An 18,408-nucleotide genomic window follows, 5' to 3' on the forward strand; every position below is an offset into this window, starting at 1 on the left:
CAAGCTGTGTTTGACTCAATGCCCAGGCGTATCAAGGCCGTTATTACGGCCAGAGGTGGTTGTTCTGGGTACTGATTTCTCAGGATCTGTGCACCGAAGTTGCGTGAAAATGTACTCACATGTCACTTCTAGTATAATATATTTGTCCAATGAATACCCGTTTATTATGTGCACTTCTTCTTGGTGTTGCAATTTTAATGGCCAGTAGTGTATATTGGACTGTGGGTCTTCGTCTTACATTGAAGTTGTTGACACAGGTCGATGGCCGTCCCGTAGCTACCAAATATGCTGTCGCACTGCGCCGGCTCGGGACCTGTCGTGGACTGGCGTGCCTAGCTAGCTGTTGTGGCGTGGTCGCAGCCGTGTGCCGGACGGCAACGCTACGCTATTGGGCGCCTGATTTCCTTATTGCGTTGGTCTGCCACCGTTAGCCTCTCGCAGCTCCGTCAGTGACGTGCTACAAGTTTGAAATCGCATACCTACTCTAAAATAATTCTAAAAACCCGCTAAAAAATCTCATTTCTTTAAAATTATCTCGTGGATTTAGAATATTGCTTTGTTTCTTTTCGTGGCTAGCTATCTCGAATTCCTCTAGTAAATCAAGTTTCCTCCCTTTCTTTTCTACATGCAATATTTCTACGTTGTCTTCTATGCTACTAAGTGGAGGGCCTGTTTCATATATATGGTTCGCAACAGCTGATTTGTCATAATTTCCTAACCTGAGCGCATCTTTTATGTTCTTTATACCGGATCGCGAATGATCTTCCTGTCTGCCCTATATATTTTGCATCACAAGTTCTGCACTGAATCTTATAAACTCCCGATCTTTCAAACTTATTTCTCTTCTCGCCAATTTCGTGCTTAAGGCTATACCTCACTAGGTTATTAGTCTGAAAAGCTATTTTAACATCGTATGGCTTAAAAATATTTGCCATCTTTTGTGAGACTGCTCCGTAGTGTGGCATCGTGATAATTTTCACTTTCTCTCCATCAGGTTTCTTCTTTTTGCGCTTATTACTTTTCCGTAACAGTTTTTTTAACCATATATATATATATATTCTGTAACCGTTGTTCATAGCTATTCTCTTGACGGTATTAATTTCAGTCTGCCTATCTTTTTCGCTCATAGGTATATTGATTGCCCTATGCACGAGACTACGGAAAGCAGCTTCTTTATAAGCCTGCGGGTGGCATGAATTGTTAGACTAAATTCTGAAAAAGAAAAAAAAATGGCTATGAGCACTATCGGACTTAACATCTATGGTCATTAGTCCCCTAGAACTTAGAACTAGTTAAACCTAACTAACCTAAGGACAGCACACAACACCCAGTCATCACGAGGCAGACAAACCCCGCCGGGAATAGAACCCGGGAACCCGGGCGCGGGAAGCGAGAACGCTACCGCACGACCACGAGCTGCGGACTTCTGAAAAAGACTTACGTGTATAAAAATAACTATTCGGTGCGTGGTAGTACGACCATGATAGGTGAAATTAAAGATACGCCAGTCACTGACACTTCCCGTTTGGTTTCGTTGGATGTTAAGAACTTACACTCCAGTGTTCCGGTTAACGAAACTATAGAAATCATTAAGAGAAATTTCCTAAAATACGGTAAAATTTCAACGCAAGAGACAATTGAATTTATTGAACTCCTACAGCTCATTACAAGTTTTAATTATTTTACGTTTAATAACAAATTCTATATTCAGGACGAGGGGACAGCCATGGGGTCCAGTATTTCAGGAACTATGGCGGACATTTTTATCAACGACCTTGAAGATAAAGTTCTAAATTCTGACGATAACATTATGGATAAAATTGTTTATTACAAACGTTATGTAGACGACACTCTGTTACTTGTCGATGGTTCCCGTGAGGACATTGAGGAAATAGTAAAAAAGTTCGACGACGCACATAATAAAATAGAATTTACCGTGGAGTATGGAACTGACATGTGTTTACAGTTCCTGGACCTGAATATAAAAAAGCAGGGCAACAAACATGCGTTCTCCGTTTATAGAAAACAAACTACGACTGGTGCCGTGATGCCGAATGATTCATGCCCCCGCAGAGTTATAAAGAAGCTGCTTTCCGTAGTCTCGTGCATAGGGCAGTCAATATACCTATGAGCGAAAGAGATAGGGAGACTGAAATTAGTACCATCAAGAGAATAGCGATGAACAACGGTTACAGAACAGATATGGTTAAAAAACTGTTATGGAAAAGTAATAAGCGCAAAAAGAATAAACCTGATGGAGAGAAAGTGAAAATTATCACGATGCCACACTACGGAACAGTCTCACAAAAGATAGCAAATATTTTTAAGCCATACGATGTTAAAACAGCTTTTCAGACTAATAACCTAGTGAGGTATAGCCTTAAGCACGATATTGGCGAGAAGAGAAATAAGTTTGAAAGATCGGGAGTTTATAAGATTCAGTGCAGAACTTGTGATGCAAAATATATAGGGCAGACAGGAAGATCATTCGCGACCCGGTATAAAGAACATAAAAGATGCGCTCAGGTTAGGAAATTATGACAAATCAGCTGTTGCGAACCATATATATGAAACAGGCCATCCCCTTAATAGCATAGAAGACAACGTAGAAATATTGCATGTAGAAAAGAAAGGGAGGAAACTTGATTTACTAGACGAATTCGAGATAGCTATCGACGAAAAGAGACAAAGCAATATTCTAAATCCACGAGATAATTTTAAAGAAATGAGATTTTTTAGCGGGTTTTTAGAATTATTTTAGGGTAGGTATGCGACTTTAAACTTCTAGCATGTCACTGACGGAGCTGCGAGAGGCTAACGGTGGCAGACCAATGCAATAAGGATATCAGGCGGCCAATAGCGTAGCGTTACCGTCGAGCACACGGCTGCGACCACGCCACAACAGCTAGCTAGGCACGCCAGTCCACAACAGCTCCCGAGCCGGCACAGTGCGACAGCATATTTGGTAGCTATGGGACGGCCATCGACCTGTGTCAACAACTTCAATGTAAGACGAAGACCCACAGTCCAATATACTTCTAATTCTGTTTTGCTCTACGGACTTCCCAACTATTTGTGATGGTATTTTGTCTTTTAGTCCCCTTAATTTCATGACATAGATTTTACAACCCGATTATGGGAGCATTGTCTCTGAAAACGCCTCGTTAAAATACATGTATATGAATCGCGGTTGAATGCTAACAGTGATAACCAGTATAACAACTGCTACCTCGACTCCATAATGGATTATATTAAAACTTTGAAGATAGTCCAGACTATATTACCATCATCGCCGGTACCGTCAGTATTAGTATCATCTTCGTCGTATTAGGATCAGTATCACCGTCGTCGTAGTCGGTATCATACTTTTCATAGTATCAGTTTCATTACTATTATCATCCTCGACGTAGTAGTCAGTATCGGTGTAATCATCATCGTGGTATCGGTATTGTTGTCGTGGTATCGGTATTGTTGTCGTGGTATCGGTATTGTTGTCGTGGTATCGGTATTGTTGTCGTGGTATCGGTATTGTTGTCGTGGTATCGGTATTGTTGTCGTGGTATCGGTATTGTTGTCGTGGTATCGGTATTGTTGTCGTGGTATCGGTATTGTTGTCGTGGTATCGGTATTGTTGTCGTGGTATCGGTATTGTTGTCGTGGTATCGGTATTGTTGTCGTGGTATCGGTATCGGTGACGTTGTATCGGTATCGGTGACGTTGTATCGGTATCGGTGACGTTGTATCGTTATCGTTGTCGTGGTATCGGTATCGTTATCGTTGTCGTGGTATCGGTATCGTTATCGTTGTCGTGGTATCGGTATCGGTATCGTTGTCGTGGTATCGGTATCGGTATCGTTGTCGTGGTATCGGTATCGGTATCGTTGACATTGTGTCGGTATCGGTATCGGGGTATCGTTATCGGTGACGTTGTATCGGTATCGGTGTCGTGGTATCGGTATCGTTACCGTTGTCGTGGTATCGGTATCGTTGTCGTTTTCAGTGACAATATCATCGTCATCTTAGCATCAGTATTGTCATTGTAGAATCAGTATAATAGCCATCGTAGTATCATTATCATCGTAGTCGGTATCAGTGTCATCATCATCATCATCATCATCATCATCGCCGTCGTAGTAGTACCATTATGATCGTCGTCGCGGTATCGACCCTGTATTGTACCCCTGCCACCTTCAGAATTCGAGAGAGAGTATTCCAGTCAACATTGTCAAAAGCTTTCTCCAAGTCTACAGATGCTAGAAACGTAGGTTTGCCTTTCCTTAATCTATTTTCTAAGATAAGTCGTAGGGGCAGTATTGCCCCACGTGTTCCAACATTTCTACAGAATCCAAACTGATCTTCCCCGAGGTCGGCTTCTACCAGTTTTTTGCATTCGCCCGTAAAGAATTCGTGTTAGTATTTAGGTCAGAATTATGAACTTCCAAACCGGGCCACTATTTTGGCATCGGTCTCCTGACTGGTTTGATGCGGCCCGCCACAAATTCCAATCTCGTGACAACCTGTTCATCTCAGAGTAGCACTTGCAACCTACAATTATGTGCTGGGTGTATTACAATCTCTGTCTTCCTGTACAGTTTGGGCCCTTTACAGCTTCCTCTACTACGGTGGGAGTCATCCCCTGATGTCTTAACACATGTCTTATCATTCTGTCCCTTCTACTTGCCAGTTGTTGTTGTAGTGGTCTTCAGTCCTGAGACTGGTTTGATGCAGCTCTCCATGCTACTCTATTCTGTGCAAGCTTCTTCATCTCCCAGTACCTACTGCAACCTACATCCTTCTGAATCTGCTTAGTGTATTCATCTCTGGGTCTCCCCCTACGATTTTTACCCTCCACGCTGCCCTCCAATACTAAATTGGTGATCCCTTGATGCCTCAGAACATGTCCTACCAACCGATCCCTTCTTTTTGTCAAGTTGTGCCACAAACTCCTCTTCTCCCCAATTCTATTCAATACCTCCTCATTAGTTATGTGATCTACACATCTAATCTTCAGCATTCTTCTGTAGCACCACATTTCGAAAGCTTCTGTTCTCTTCTTGTCCAAACTATTTATCGTCCATGTTTCACTTCCATACATGGCTACACTCCATACAAATACTTTCAGAAACGACTTCCTGACACTTAAATGTATATTCGATGTTAACAAATTTCTCTTCTTCAGAAGCGCTTTCCTTGCCATTGCCAGTTTGCTTTTTATATCCTCTCTACTTCGACCATCATCAGCTATTTTGCTCCCCAAATAGCAACACTCCTTTACTACTTTAAGTGTGTCATTTCCTAATCTAATACCCTCAACATCACCCGACTTAATTCGACTACATTCCATTATCCTCGTTTTGCTGTTGTTGATGTTCATCTTATATCCTCCTTTCAAGACACTGTCCATTCCGTTCAACTGCCAGTATTTTCTACGTATTCCTTTCCTCTCCGGTTCTGTGCGGAACCTCCCCGACCCTAATGACTCCACCTAATTTTAAACATTCATATTCTGTGTATCATTCACTGTGAGGCGTAGTGTAACCGGTGTGACGCCTTTACAGCTGCCCCTGCCATCGTCTCTTCTTGCGTGCGTGTGTGGAAAACGTATGAGTGACTGGAAAAGTGGCTCTAAAGTCTTCAGCTAGCGGCGAGCAAGAAGTTGGCGCCGGCTCACTACGGTGACATGTCTTACGGTGACGGTGACCGGAGTGTCGTAGTCTCGATGACAAGTGGTTGGCGGCGGGGGGGCGTTTCTGATCGGCCGCGCCGCGACGTTTCGGTGCGCTAGCGCGGCGCCGTCCTCAGGCTAAAGTCGTGCCGACTTCGCGAGGCGCGCCGATGCCCCAGAGCGCGGACGCGATGCTGCTGCGGCGACTGTGGGAGGCGACGGCCGCTGCGTCCGCATCCAGCGCTGGAACGACGCCGACGCCGACGCCGGCGCCGGCTGGAGGCTCCAGGAGCGGCGCGCCCTCCAGCTGGTACTGGAAGATACTGCCGCCCGCCGTCAAGCGCGGCCGCTTCACTCGCAAGAACCTGGTAATGGTCACATCCCGCCGTCCCTCTCTCCCCCCCGCAGCAGTCACAGATCCATTCCTGATAAGTCTCTCCCCAGTTCAGAAGGGACCGCGCCTACTCTTTGTAACCGATTTCGTCCAGATTTGTGGTATGTGCAGGGCTTTACGTGAAATGAAAGTGCGGTCCCCAGATGGCCAAGTGCTTGGAAAACATTTTTATCTACGATAATGATGGAATTACAGTGAAATGAACTCTCTTGGCTGCTTACAGGTGTTGACATACGTTAACGGCGACAGATGAAAATGTGTGCCCCGACCGGGACTCGAACCCGGGACCTCCTGCTTACGTGGCAGACGCTCTATGATGGAAGCTGAGGAAATCAATTAAAACTTGTGCCACAGCCGGGACTCGAACGGGGGTCTCCTTGCTGACTAGGCAGGAATGCTAACCGTTACAGCACTGTACCTAACTTTGCTGCATGCAAGTCCAATGTTTGTCTTAAAGGAGGGCATTGGACTTGTGTATTCCTTCCAGCAATGTTAGCTACAGTGTTCTTGTGACGTAATGGACAGCATTCCTGCCTAGTAACAAGGGGGACCCCGGTTCGAGTCACGGCCTTGGCACAATTTTTAATTCATTTCTACAGCTTCTATCATCATCGTACATAAAGACGAGACTCAAATGCGTCGAGGAAAATTTAGAAAACGGTAGCATTTTCCCTCAGTTCAGGCAGGGCATGACATATTTGTGTTAAAGTAGTTTCCAAGAGGTGCTTGGCGCAGTGGGAAGGGCACAGAACCGTAATCCTAGGGCCATAGGGGTCGAGTCACTATTCTCCTATTTTGAATTTCTATGTTACTGCAAATAAACCGAAATATGGGTCAGTATATTGAGTTTAACATTGTCTACCTTGGCCAGATTATAAATATGAAGGGAGACATAAGGCCAGAAATCTGTCGACGCATCAAGCTTGGCTGGCAAGCATTTGGGAAGAATTCAATATTTCAGATCAAAAATGCCAGTAAATCAGAAGAAAGCAGTATTTGATCACTGCATTCTTGCTGTGATGACGTATGGCTGCGAGAAATGGACACTGAACTCATTTACAGTAGGGAAACTTAGGACAGCACAGAGAGCCATGGAGAGATCAATGCTGGGCTATACAAGAAAGGGCAGATGACATTCGGTCTGTGACGAAGGTTAATGACATCTTAGCGAGAGTAGGTTCCTCGAAATGGCAGTGGGCTGGCCACATCGCAAGAAGAAAAGACAACAGATGGACGAAGCTAGTACTGGAGTGGAGTCCGAGAGAGCACCGGAGGCCTAGAGGAAGACCACCAGACAGATGGGACAAAGACATCGAGGAGACTGCTGGTAACACCTGGCAGAGAACTGACCAAGACCGTCCCACTTGGAGGAGACTGCTGAAAGCCTACCTGAATCCATGACTCGAAGAGGCTACATCATTTAGTGACTGAATTGAATGATGATGATGAGGATGAGGATGATGATGAGGAGGATGAGGATGATGATGAGGAGGATGAGGAGGATGATGAGGATGATGAGGATGATGAGGATGATGAGGAGGATGAGGATGATGAGGAGGATGAGGATGAGGATGAGGATGAGGATGAGGATGATGATGAGGATGATGATGAGGATGATGATGAGGATGATGATGAGGATGATGATGAGGATGATGATGAGGATGATGATGAGGATGATGATGAGGATGAGGATGATGAGGATGAGGATGAGGATATCGAGTTTATTAATATTTTCATATATACCCTCGGACTTCAGAGAGAATACAATAATTCTAATTCCAAAGAAAGCCTGTGTTGACAGATGTGAAAATTACCGAACAATCAGTTTAATAAGCCACAGCTGCAAAATACTAACGCGAATTCTTTACAGACGAATGGAAAAACTAGTAGAAGACGACTTCGGGGAAGATCAGTTTGGATTCCGTAGAAATGTTGGAACACGTGAGGCAATACTGACCCTACGACTTATCTTAGAAGGTAGACCAAGGAAAGGCAAACCTACGTTTCCAGCATTTGCAAAACCATTTGACAATCTTGACTGGAGTACTCTCTTTCAGATTCTGAAGGTGACAGGGCGGAAATACAGGGAGCGAAATGCTATTTACAATTTGTACGGAAACCAGATTGCAGTTATAAGAGTCGAGGGGCATGAAAGGCAAGCAGCGGTTGCGAAGGGAGTGAGACAGCGTCGTAGCCTCTCCCCGATGTTATTCAATCTGTATATTGAGCAAGCAGTCAAGGAAACAAAAGAAAAATTTGGTGTAGGTATTAAAATGCATGGAGAAGAAATAAATTTGAGGATCGCCGATTACATTGTAATTCTGTCAGAGACAGCAAAGGACCTGGAAAAGCAGTTCAACGGAATGGACAGTGTCTTGAAAGGAGGATATAAGATGAACATCAACAAACGCGAAACGATGACAATGGAATGTAGTCTAATTAACTCGGGTGATGCTGACGGAATTAGATTAGGAAATGAGACACTTAAAGTAGTAAAGGAGTTTTGCTATTTGGGGAACGAAATAACTGATTATGGTTAGAGAGGATATAAAATGTAGACTGGCTATGGCAAGGAAAGCGTTTCTGAAGGAGAGAAATTTGTCAATATCGAGTATAGATTTAAGTATTAAGAAGTCTTTTATGAAAGTATTTGTATGGAGTGTAGGCATGTGTGGAAGTTGTAATGGTCGCCTGGTCGTAGATATTGCTAATTGCTATAATCGCACTATTTCACTCCCATTTACGGAGCTTGTTAGCACTTGATGTTAGGTTGGCGCCATTAAAATGCATTGTGTTGTAGTAATCGCTGCTACTTGCTGGATCGCTGCTGTCTCTCGATGCTGATGCTGGCTCTAAATCTGGTTGTCTAGGGTTAAAAACATGAGGTCCTGTGTTTTTTATGTGCTTTTGATGATAAAGAACGAGCGAAACCAACAAATATGTAAACTTCAAATATTTATTACTCTGGTGGCCATCTTAATTCCACTGTCCACCAAAGACCATGACACAACACAAAGTAGTATTTTCTTTACATGTTCTTTGCATTGTTTATCCACCTCAAACAATAACACACAAACACACTTTACGAAAGTGACATTCCGACTGGTTTTTCGACCGTTCTTGCTGCTTGTATTTATAACATTGTCAAAGAACTACTAAAAAGAGATATAGTTTACAAGTCACATGTACATCTGTTATTATAATTAGTGCAGAAAAGTTATTAAATTGCATCGAGTGACATAATTTAACATGTTATTAAAATGACAGACAGATTTGTTGACTTGACAGAATAATTCTTTGTTACAAAAAGGCCGTTTTTTAGAAGTTTGTCAATTGACTTCTCTAATTTGCATAAATAAGTAAATAACATGAATTATTAAGAATTACATTGGTTTTCGTCTAAAACAGGATTGATTTCGTGAATACTGAGCGAAAACGCTCCTAGTGAACAAATAGGTTTCACTGGGTGATTTTTATTTAAGGAGATCCAAAATACCTAAGTTGGCCACTATTTTTCGTACTTCATATTAATTATTTAAGATGTTTTTACATGATGACATTTGCTGTATCAGTGATCAAGTGATATAAACTTTTGCGTGGGTTAGTTATTCAGTATAATTTAATGGGTTGACTGTTTATGCAGACATGTTATGCAATCGTTGTTAACATACACAATAACTTTTCTATAATCATAAATACTCGTTAAACTGGTTAAATTTGGAGGGTATCGCATACTTCGGTACAGTAAAGCCTTTAATATATTCTGTTACAAAGTGAAACATAATATGAAAGCACATTAACACTGTTGTAATACATTGCAGTGAACGATAGGAAAATGGACTCAGCATTTTTCGTAAAACATTTGTTTCTTTGAAAAAGAAATACGATCAAATAATCGTCAAATTTCGCTAAAAAAGGGTACTACACTGTCGTCATATTTTTCGTCAGATTTCAAGATGGCGGACGACTGCTTGTTTTAATGCGCTGCATTTGTTAATAGCAGAATTGCATTGTGTGTGTATTTGGGAGAAAAGCGGAAAAAAAGGAAAAGGAAACGTAATTGCATGAAGCCCAAGGTATTACGTCGAGATAATAAAAGCATTCAGCAAAATTTGTTAAGAGAGCTGCAAGTGGAGGAACTCAAGTGTTAATATATTAAAGTACTTACGCATGGATGATTTTAACACGGGTAATGTATCACGAAGCAAATACCGTCCGCACTGGCGGAATGTTACGTGATACCACGTACTTAGACGTTTGTGACTAATACAGCGCCATCTATCACAAAGCGAAAAAAGTGGTCCAACTAAAACGTTCATATTTCTTTACGTACTACACGAATATGTAATAAAAATGGGGGTTCGTATTTAAAAAAACGCATTTGATATCTGTTTGACCTATGGCAGCGCCATCTAGAGGGCCAACGATAGCGCCATCTGGGTCCCCCTTCAAGCTAGACGAGTTTTGTTCTTCGTAGTTTTTTCTTCTGATGCTTATTTTGTGAGATATTTGGCCCTGTCACTATCAATGGACCACCCTGTATAATATGAAAGCACATTAACACTGTTGTAATACATTGCAGTGAGCGATAGGAAAATGGCACTCAGCATTTTTGGTAAAACATTTGTGACCTCCGATAACGATAGAAGCTGAAGAAATGAAGTAAAATTTGCGCCACAGCCAGAACTTGAACCTGGGAGACCTGGCTTACGAAGGCAGGACTGGTAGCCATGACACCAGTGCAGCAGTGTAGGTAACACAGGTGCATGGAATTCCCAAGGTCATCGCCCTCCACCGATCGAGGTGTCAACGGCGGTTACCACGCTGGACCCACAGTCGGGAGGATCACAGTTCGAACCCGCGTCCGTCCATCCTGACGTAGGTTTCCCGTGATTTTGTTCGCAGCTCGTGGTCGTGCGGTAGCGTTCTCGCTTCCCACGCCCGGGTTCGATTCCCGGCGGGGTTAGGGATTTTCTCTGCCTCGTGATGACTGGGTGCTGTGTGATGTCCTTAGGTTAGTTAGGTTTAAGTAGTTCTAAGTTCTAGGGGACTGATGACCTCAGATGTTAAGTCCCATAGTGCTCAGAGCCATTTGAACCATTTCCCGTGATTTCCCTGAATCTCTTCAGGCAAAAGCCGGGATCGTTTCTTTGAAAGGGCACGCCCCCTTTCCTTTCGCATCCTTTCCTAATCCGGTGGAATCCATGACCTCACTGTTTGGTTCCCTCCCCCAGATCAACCAACCAACCAATCAATCCAATATCGTCCCTAACACAAATTTCAGTTCGTCTTCAGCTTATTTCCCCCTTCTTAAATCATCACTATTGCCAAAGCTGTTCGGTATTGGACTAGCACTGCAGTATTGGACATACCTGAAGTGTGAAAGATCCATAGATATCATCATCATCATCATCATCATCATTTACGCCTTTCAGCGTTCAGTCTGGAGCATAGCCCCCTTTTATAAATTTCCTCCATGACCCCTATTCAGTGCTAATATTGGTGCCTCTTCTGATGTTAAGCCTATTACTTCAAAATCATTCTTAACCGAATCCAGGTACCTTCTCCTCGGTCTGCCCCGACTCCTCCTACCCTCTACTGCTGAATCCATGAGTCTCTTGGGTAACCTTGCTTCTCCCATGCGTGTAACATGACCCCACCATCTAAGCCTGTTCGCCCTGACTGCTACATCTGTAGAGTTCACTCCCAGTTTTTCTTTGATTTCCTCATTGTGGACACCCTCCTGCCATTGTTCCCATCTACTAGTACCTGCAATCATCCTAGCTACTTTCATATCCGTAACCTCAACCTTGTTTATAAGGTAACCTGAATCCACCCAGCTTTCACTCCCATACGACAAAGTTGGTCGAAAGATTGAACGGTGCACAGATAACTTAGTCTCGGTACTGACTTCCTTCTTGTAGAAGAGAGTAGATCGTAGCTGAGCGCTCACTGCATTAGCTTTGCTACACCTCGCTTCCAGTTCTTTCACTATGTTGCCGTCCTGTGAGAATATGCATCCTAAGTACTTGAAACCGTCCACCTGTTCTAACTTTGTTCCTCCTATTTGGCACTCAATCCGTTTCTCTCTCTTTCCCACTGACATTACTTTCGTTTTGGGGATGCTAATCTTTATACCATAGTCCTTACATTTCAGATCTGGCTCTGAAATATTACTTTGCAAACTTTCAATCGAATCTGCCATCACAACTAAGTCATCCGCATATGCAAGACTGCTTATTTTGTGTTCACATATCTTAATCTCACCCAGCCAGTCTATTGTTTTCAACATATGATCCATAAATAATATGAACAACAGTGGAGACAGGTTGCAGCCTTGTCTTACCCCTGAAACTACTCTGAACCATGAACTCAATTTACCATCAACTCTAACTGCTGCCTGACTATCCACGTAAAGAGCTTTAATTGCTTGCAAAAGTTTGCCTCCTATTCCATAATCTCGTAGAACAGACAGTAACTTCCTCCTAGGAACCCGGCCATATGCCTTTTCTAGATCTGATATAATTAAATATTCATTGAGACATTTGTGTCTCAACTTTATCTGCAATAGTGATACAAGCAAGGGGACCCGGGCTCGAGTCCCGGCTGTGTTTTAGGGGTAGACAAAGTTGAGACTCATATGTCTCAATAAAATTTAATTATATTTGTGGTCTTGTCCAGCAGTGCAGTTAGCGTAATACTAATTTATGTATGTTACCAATTAAGGTCGGTAGGTAAGTTCCATATAAACTGGTTTACGAGTCAGGATTACGCGTTGCATTATGCATGTTTGAAACGTCCCCTTAGAAAAATTAATCAATGACTGTGCTGATAAACCTCTTACATTATTTTATTTTCAAACAGCTGAGCAGAACTGAACGTGCTCAGACATTTCTCACTTATTCTGATCAACACTAAATTGACACACAATATTTTTAGCGCAACGCAATCTGACTTTCAATAATCCCTACAAAAGAATGGCCCTGACTTACAATAACCTATACCTTTCGTCAATCACTTACCTCACAAAAATGTTCGTTACTCAAACTACTGCAATACAGCGAGCGCCAATACTCCCAGCTAAATAAGAGATTCTAACTACCTAAGTCACTAACTACTGATAGGCATAGTTAGCAAATGGAAGATTTTAACAGTGTTCAAAAGTTATAATATGTATATATCAGTTCATGACATCCAGCCTTACAAATTTACTGGGTCACTCCAGTTCGTCCGTTCTCAAAACTCCGCCATCTCTCTCCCCACATCCACCACCACTGCTGGCGGCTCACCTCCAACTGCGCAACGCTACGCGCTGTTCACATCCAGCTGCCCAACACTACAATGGCAGACAACAATGCAAACTGGGCGCTGATGACCACGCTGTTTAGCGCCCGTAAACTTCAAACACACACACACACACACACACACACACACACACACACACACACAACAATGCAAACTAACCACAGACTGCACACAGCACAGTCAGTGATTTTCATACAGAGCGCTATGTGACGTTACCAATAAGAAAACCTAAACAGCCTACTTACGTGTTTGCTGGAAGTAACTAAATCTTGGAGTAAACACCTTGGCCACAGTCAGCGTCTATCTACAGGAGTTTTGCGAACCGGAGTGATGCAAAACTTCTTTTTGATGTGTGTGTTATCCACCATTCTACACCTTTTTGACAATTTTGAATTAATAAAGTAACATTCTTTGTCGTTATGTTTCGCCTAATTAACACGTCCGACCCAAAACAGTGTGTGCTGCAGTCGTGTGGTATTGTCAGGTAGTAGGACGTGGAGATGCGTAGAAAATGTGACCGGAAATCAGAGCGACGAACTTGGCGATACAGTCGGTGTGGCATTGGGCGCATTACCCGTTAAGGTACGGAAAACTGGTGACCATGTAGGCCTTCAGAAAAATGCATCTAGGTCCAATATATTATTCACTTTTTCAGTTAAAACGTTTGTTTTGGTACACTATAATGTGTACATTTAAAGTGTTTAAGTGGTAAACTTGCTTCAAGAACCGTGATTTGGCGAAAATTGAAATTCACTTCTAGTGGCTGCTATACTCCCCTCCCCCCTCCCAACCACCGCTTTCGCCCCCGACCACTACCTGACAACCACTTTGTTAGGAGGACAAAGCAGGAGCATTTGAAATTGTCGGAATTGGTATCAGTAACAAAAAAAAAAAAAAAAGCAATTGCACAATTTGAGTTTGTCTGGTTTCGTGGAAATGGATACAAATGTGTGTCGTGTAAGTAAACACGGTTGTTTAAAGAAAGTGGACTGTGGTCCAGAGACAGTCTTGACTGGAGTACATGTGGACCTTGGCATCGAGACCAGCTGGCAGAGTCGTTGGCCGTACAGGTTACGGACATCCGGCAGTTTGCCGTATTGTAAAAACCAATACACTGTGAAAGATTTAAACATTACATAGCACATATTTTCTGATAGCGCAAAAAAAAAAAAAAATTCGCCAACACAAATACACTGTGGCTGACAGGAAATTCTGTTACAAAGTATGATTTTTTAAATTTTCGGTATTTTTTTTCAGACCTAATTTTTTTACTGTGGTACCTGGGTGCCAGTTCAAATATCAACATAGCCCAGTGACATAAATTTATTCTTCTCCATCTTTTTTTCCAGTTGCCGGTTGCCGATCCGTTCCTGGAGAAGGTCAACATCCAGGATCTTGGTAAGTAAAAACGCATCGCTTCATTATTGTGTGTGTGTGTGTGTGTGTGTGTGTGACGGGAGGGGGGGGGGGGAATGGGTGCGCATGCATGAGCAATAGATTGATATGATTCAAATATTTCATTAAAACTTTATATGCTGAATCCGTTTTTAAAGCTCGGCACACCGTATTTTGGCTGGAAACGTAGGGTCGGATGCTGTAAAGTGGAACAAGGTGTTCGTAATATGTCTGAGAAATGCGTATGATGTGTATTATTTGAATAGTCCTGATAATCTTTTACTCTAACAAGCAGTTGATTTGGCGTATGGCGTAGTACGTCACTTGACGTTATTAGTATACAATATAAACGTTAAGTATGCATATACACTCCTGCAAATTGAAATAAGAACACCGTGAATTCATTGTCCCAGGAAGGGGAAACTTTATTGACACATTCCTGGGGTCAGATACATCACATGATCACACTGACAGAACCACAGGCACATAGACACAGGCAACAGAGCATGCACAATGTCGGCACTAGTACAGTGTATATGCACCTTTCGCAGCAATGCAGGCTGCTATTCTCCCATGGAGACGATCGTAGAGATGCTGGATGTAGTCCTGTGGAACGGCTTGCCATGCCATTTCCACCTGGCGCCTCAGTTGGACCAGCGTTCGTGCTGGACGTGCAGACCGCGTGAGACGACGCTTCATCTAGTCCCAAACATGCTCAATGGGGGACAGATCCGGAGATCTTGCTGGCCAGGGTAGTTGACTTACACCTTCTGGAGCACGTTGGGTGGCACGGGATACATGCGGACGTGCATTGTCCTGTTGGAACAGCAAGTTCCCTTGCCGGTCTAGGAATGGTAGAACGATGGGTTCGATGACGGTTTGGATGTACCGTGCACTATTCAGTGTGCCCTCGACGATCACCAGTGGTGTACGGCCAATGTAGGAGATCGCTCCCTACACCATGATGCCGGGTGTTGGCCCTGTGTGCCTCGGTCGTATGCAGTCCTGATTGTGGCGCTCACCTGCACGGCGCCAAACACGCATACGACCATCACTGGCACCGAGGCAGAAGCGACTCTCATCGCTGAAGACGACACGTCTCCATTCGTCCCTCCATTCACGCCTGTCGCGACACCACTGGAGGCGGGCTGCACGATGTTGGGGCGTGAGCGGAAGACGGCCTAACGGTGTGCGGGACCGTAGCCCAGCTTCACGGAGACGGTTGCGAATGGTCCTCGCCGATACCCCAGGAGCAACAGTGTCCCTAATTTGCTGGGAAGTGGCGGTGCGGTCCCCTACGGCACTGCGTAGGATCCTACGGTCTTGGCGTGCATCCGTGCGTCGCTGCGGTCCGGTCTTAGGTCGACGGGCACGTGCACCTTCCGCCGACCACTGGCGACAACATCGATGTACTGTGGAGACCTCACGCCCCACGTGTTGAGCAATTCGGCGGTACGTCCACCCGGCCTCCCGCATGCCCACTATACGCCCTCGCTCAAAGTCCGTCAACTGCACATACGGTTCACGTCCACGCTGTCGCGGCATGTTACCAGTGTTAAAGACTGCGATGGAGCTCCGTATGCCACGGCAAACTGGCTGACACTGACGGCGGCGGTGCACAAATGCTGCGCAGCTAGCGCCATTCGACGGCCAACACCGCGGTTCCTGGTGTGTCCGCTGTGCCGTGCGTGTGATCATTGCTTGTACAGCCCTCTCGCAGTGTCCGGAGCAAGTATGGTGGGTCTGACACACCGGTGTCAATGTGTTCTTTTTTTCCATTTCCATGAGTGTAGAACGTACAAGGCATACCAGGAAGAAGAAAATACATATAATACGTAAAAGCACGAAGTATATGGGAACTCAGCTACAGCCCAGTGCCTCTGTTGCTGATGTGTTCCGTTGTGTTTTCGGTAGCAAGCAGTAACTCAGCTTAGCAATCGTGAACTACACAGTATGCGGTTAGTGCAGTGGCGCTTGCTAGACGCTGCCTTTTCCCCATCTTACAACGAGCCAGCATTTCTGCCACAGTTTGTTTTTCGAATTCTATTTTGTGTAGACCACATGTTGCGACGTTTGCTGAAGCCAAACGGCGTGGTGAGTTAACTGAGTACGAATCACAAGTTGAAGGAAGAAAAGTACTACTACTACTAAAGTTAGTTGCCGCCCTTGCCACAAGTTAGTAAGGAATGTGACTTTCCACGACTGGTGACCAATTAAGTCCTGTAAGTGGTCTAAACTAGTTATCATGTGTGACTATTTGCAATTGAACCTGTTCCAATAAATATTAAAAAAAAACACAGTTGTGGCGTGTCTCATCCCAGTATATCGTCCATTATCAGGTTATTTGAGCAAGCAGTAAAGGAAGCAAAAGAAAAGTTCGGAGTAGGCATTAAAATCCATGGAGAAGAAATAAAAAAATTAGGGTTCGCCGATGACATAGTAATTCTGTCAGAGGCAGCAAAGGACTTGGAAGAGCAGCTGCACGGAATGGACAGTGTCTTCAAAGAAGGATACAAGATGAACATCAACAAACGCAAAACGAGGACAATGGAATGTAGTCGAATTAAGTCAGGTGATGCTGAGGGAATTAGATTAGGAAATGAGACACTTAAAAGTAGTAAACGAATTTTGCTATTTGGGGAGGAAAATGACTCAAGATGGTCGATGTAGAGAGCATATAAAATGTAGACTGACAATGGCAAGGAAAGCGTTTCTGAAGAAGAGAAATTTGTTAACATCGAGTATAGATTTAAGTGTCAGGAAGTCGTTTCTGAAGGTATTTGTTTGGAGTGTAGCCATCTGTATGAAACATGGACGATAAACAGTTGAGGCAAGAAGAGAATAGAAGCTTTCGAAATGTGGTGGTACAGAAGAATGCTGAAGATTAGATGGGTAGATCACGTAACTAATGAGGAGGTATTGAATAAAATTGGGGAGAAGAGAAGTAAGTGGCACAACTTGACTAGAAGAAGGGATCGGTTGGTAGGACATCTCCTGAGGCATCAAGGGATCACCGATTTAGCACTGGAGGGCAGCGTGGAGGGTAAAAATCGTAGAGGGAGACCAAGAGATGAATACACTAAGGAGATTCAGAAGGATGTAGGCTGCAGTAGGTACTGGGAGATGAAGAAGCTTGCACAGGATAGAGTAGCACGGAGAGCTGCATCAAACCAGTCTCAGGACTGAAGACCACAACAACAACAACAACAAAAACAACATCAGGTTATTACGACTTGTAACTGTCATTGATGAGTACAAGCTACTTCGCAGTAAAGATTGTCATCTAGGTGGCAGAAGGGCACTGCGTTAATAACTGAATGAATTCAAAAACCAGTTTCTCCGTAGTTTTTAAATGAAACAATTCCGCTTGTGGTGCCGACCGGAGTGGCCGAGCGGTTCTAGGCGCGTCAGTCTGGAACCGCGCTACAGCTACGGTCGCAGGTTCGAATCCTGCCTCGGGCATGGATGTGTCCTTAGGTTAGTTAGGTTTAAGTACGAGGTGCATTAAAGTTCTAAGGCCTCCGATTTTTTTTCTCCAGACTGGAAAGAGATAGAAACATGCGCATTGTTTTAAAATGAGGCCGCGTTCATTGTCAATACGTCCCAGAGATGGCAGCACTCTACGGTAGATGGAATTTTACCGCCAGCG

General features: G+C 43.8%; 1 protein-coding gene across 1 annotated transcript in view; it reads left to right on the forward strand.

Annotated features, from left to right (window-relative positions):
- Positions 1–18,408, forward strand: part of LOC126108823 (5'-AMP-activated protein kinase subunit gamma-2) — a 1,182,277-nt gene that overhangs the window by 1,003,588 nt on the left and 160,281 nt on the right. Inside the window, exon 10 of the mRNA XM_049914186.1 lies at positions 14,714–14,762. Within this exon, the coding sequence (XP_049770143.1) occupies positions 14,714–14,762 (49 nt within the window). The remainder of the gene's footprint in view (positions 1–14,713; positions 14,763–18,408) is intronic.

The sequence above is a fragment of the Schistocerca cancellata genome, chromosome 11 (assembly GCF_023864275.1).
Source record: "Schistocerca cancellata isolate TAMUIC-IGC-003103 chromosome 11, iqSchCanc2.1, whole genome shotgun sequence".
NCBI classification, from domain to species: Eukaryota; Metazoa; Arthropoda; class Insecta; order Orthoptera; family Acrididae; genus Schistocerca; species Schistocerca cancellata.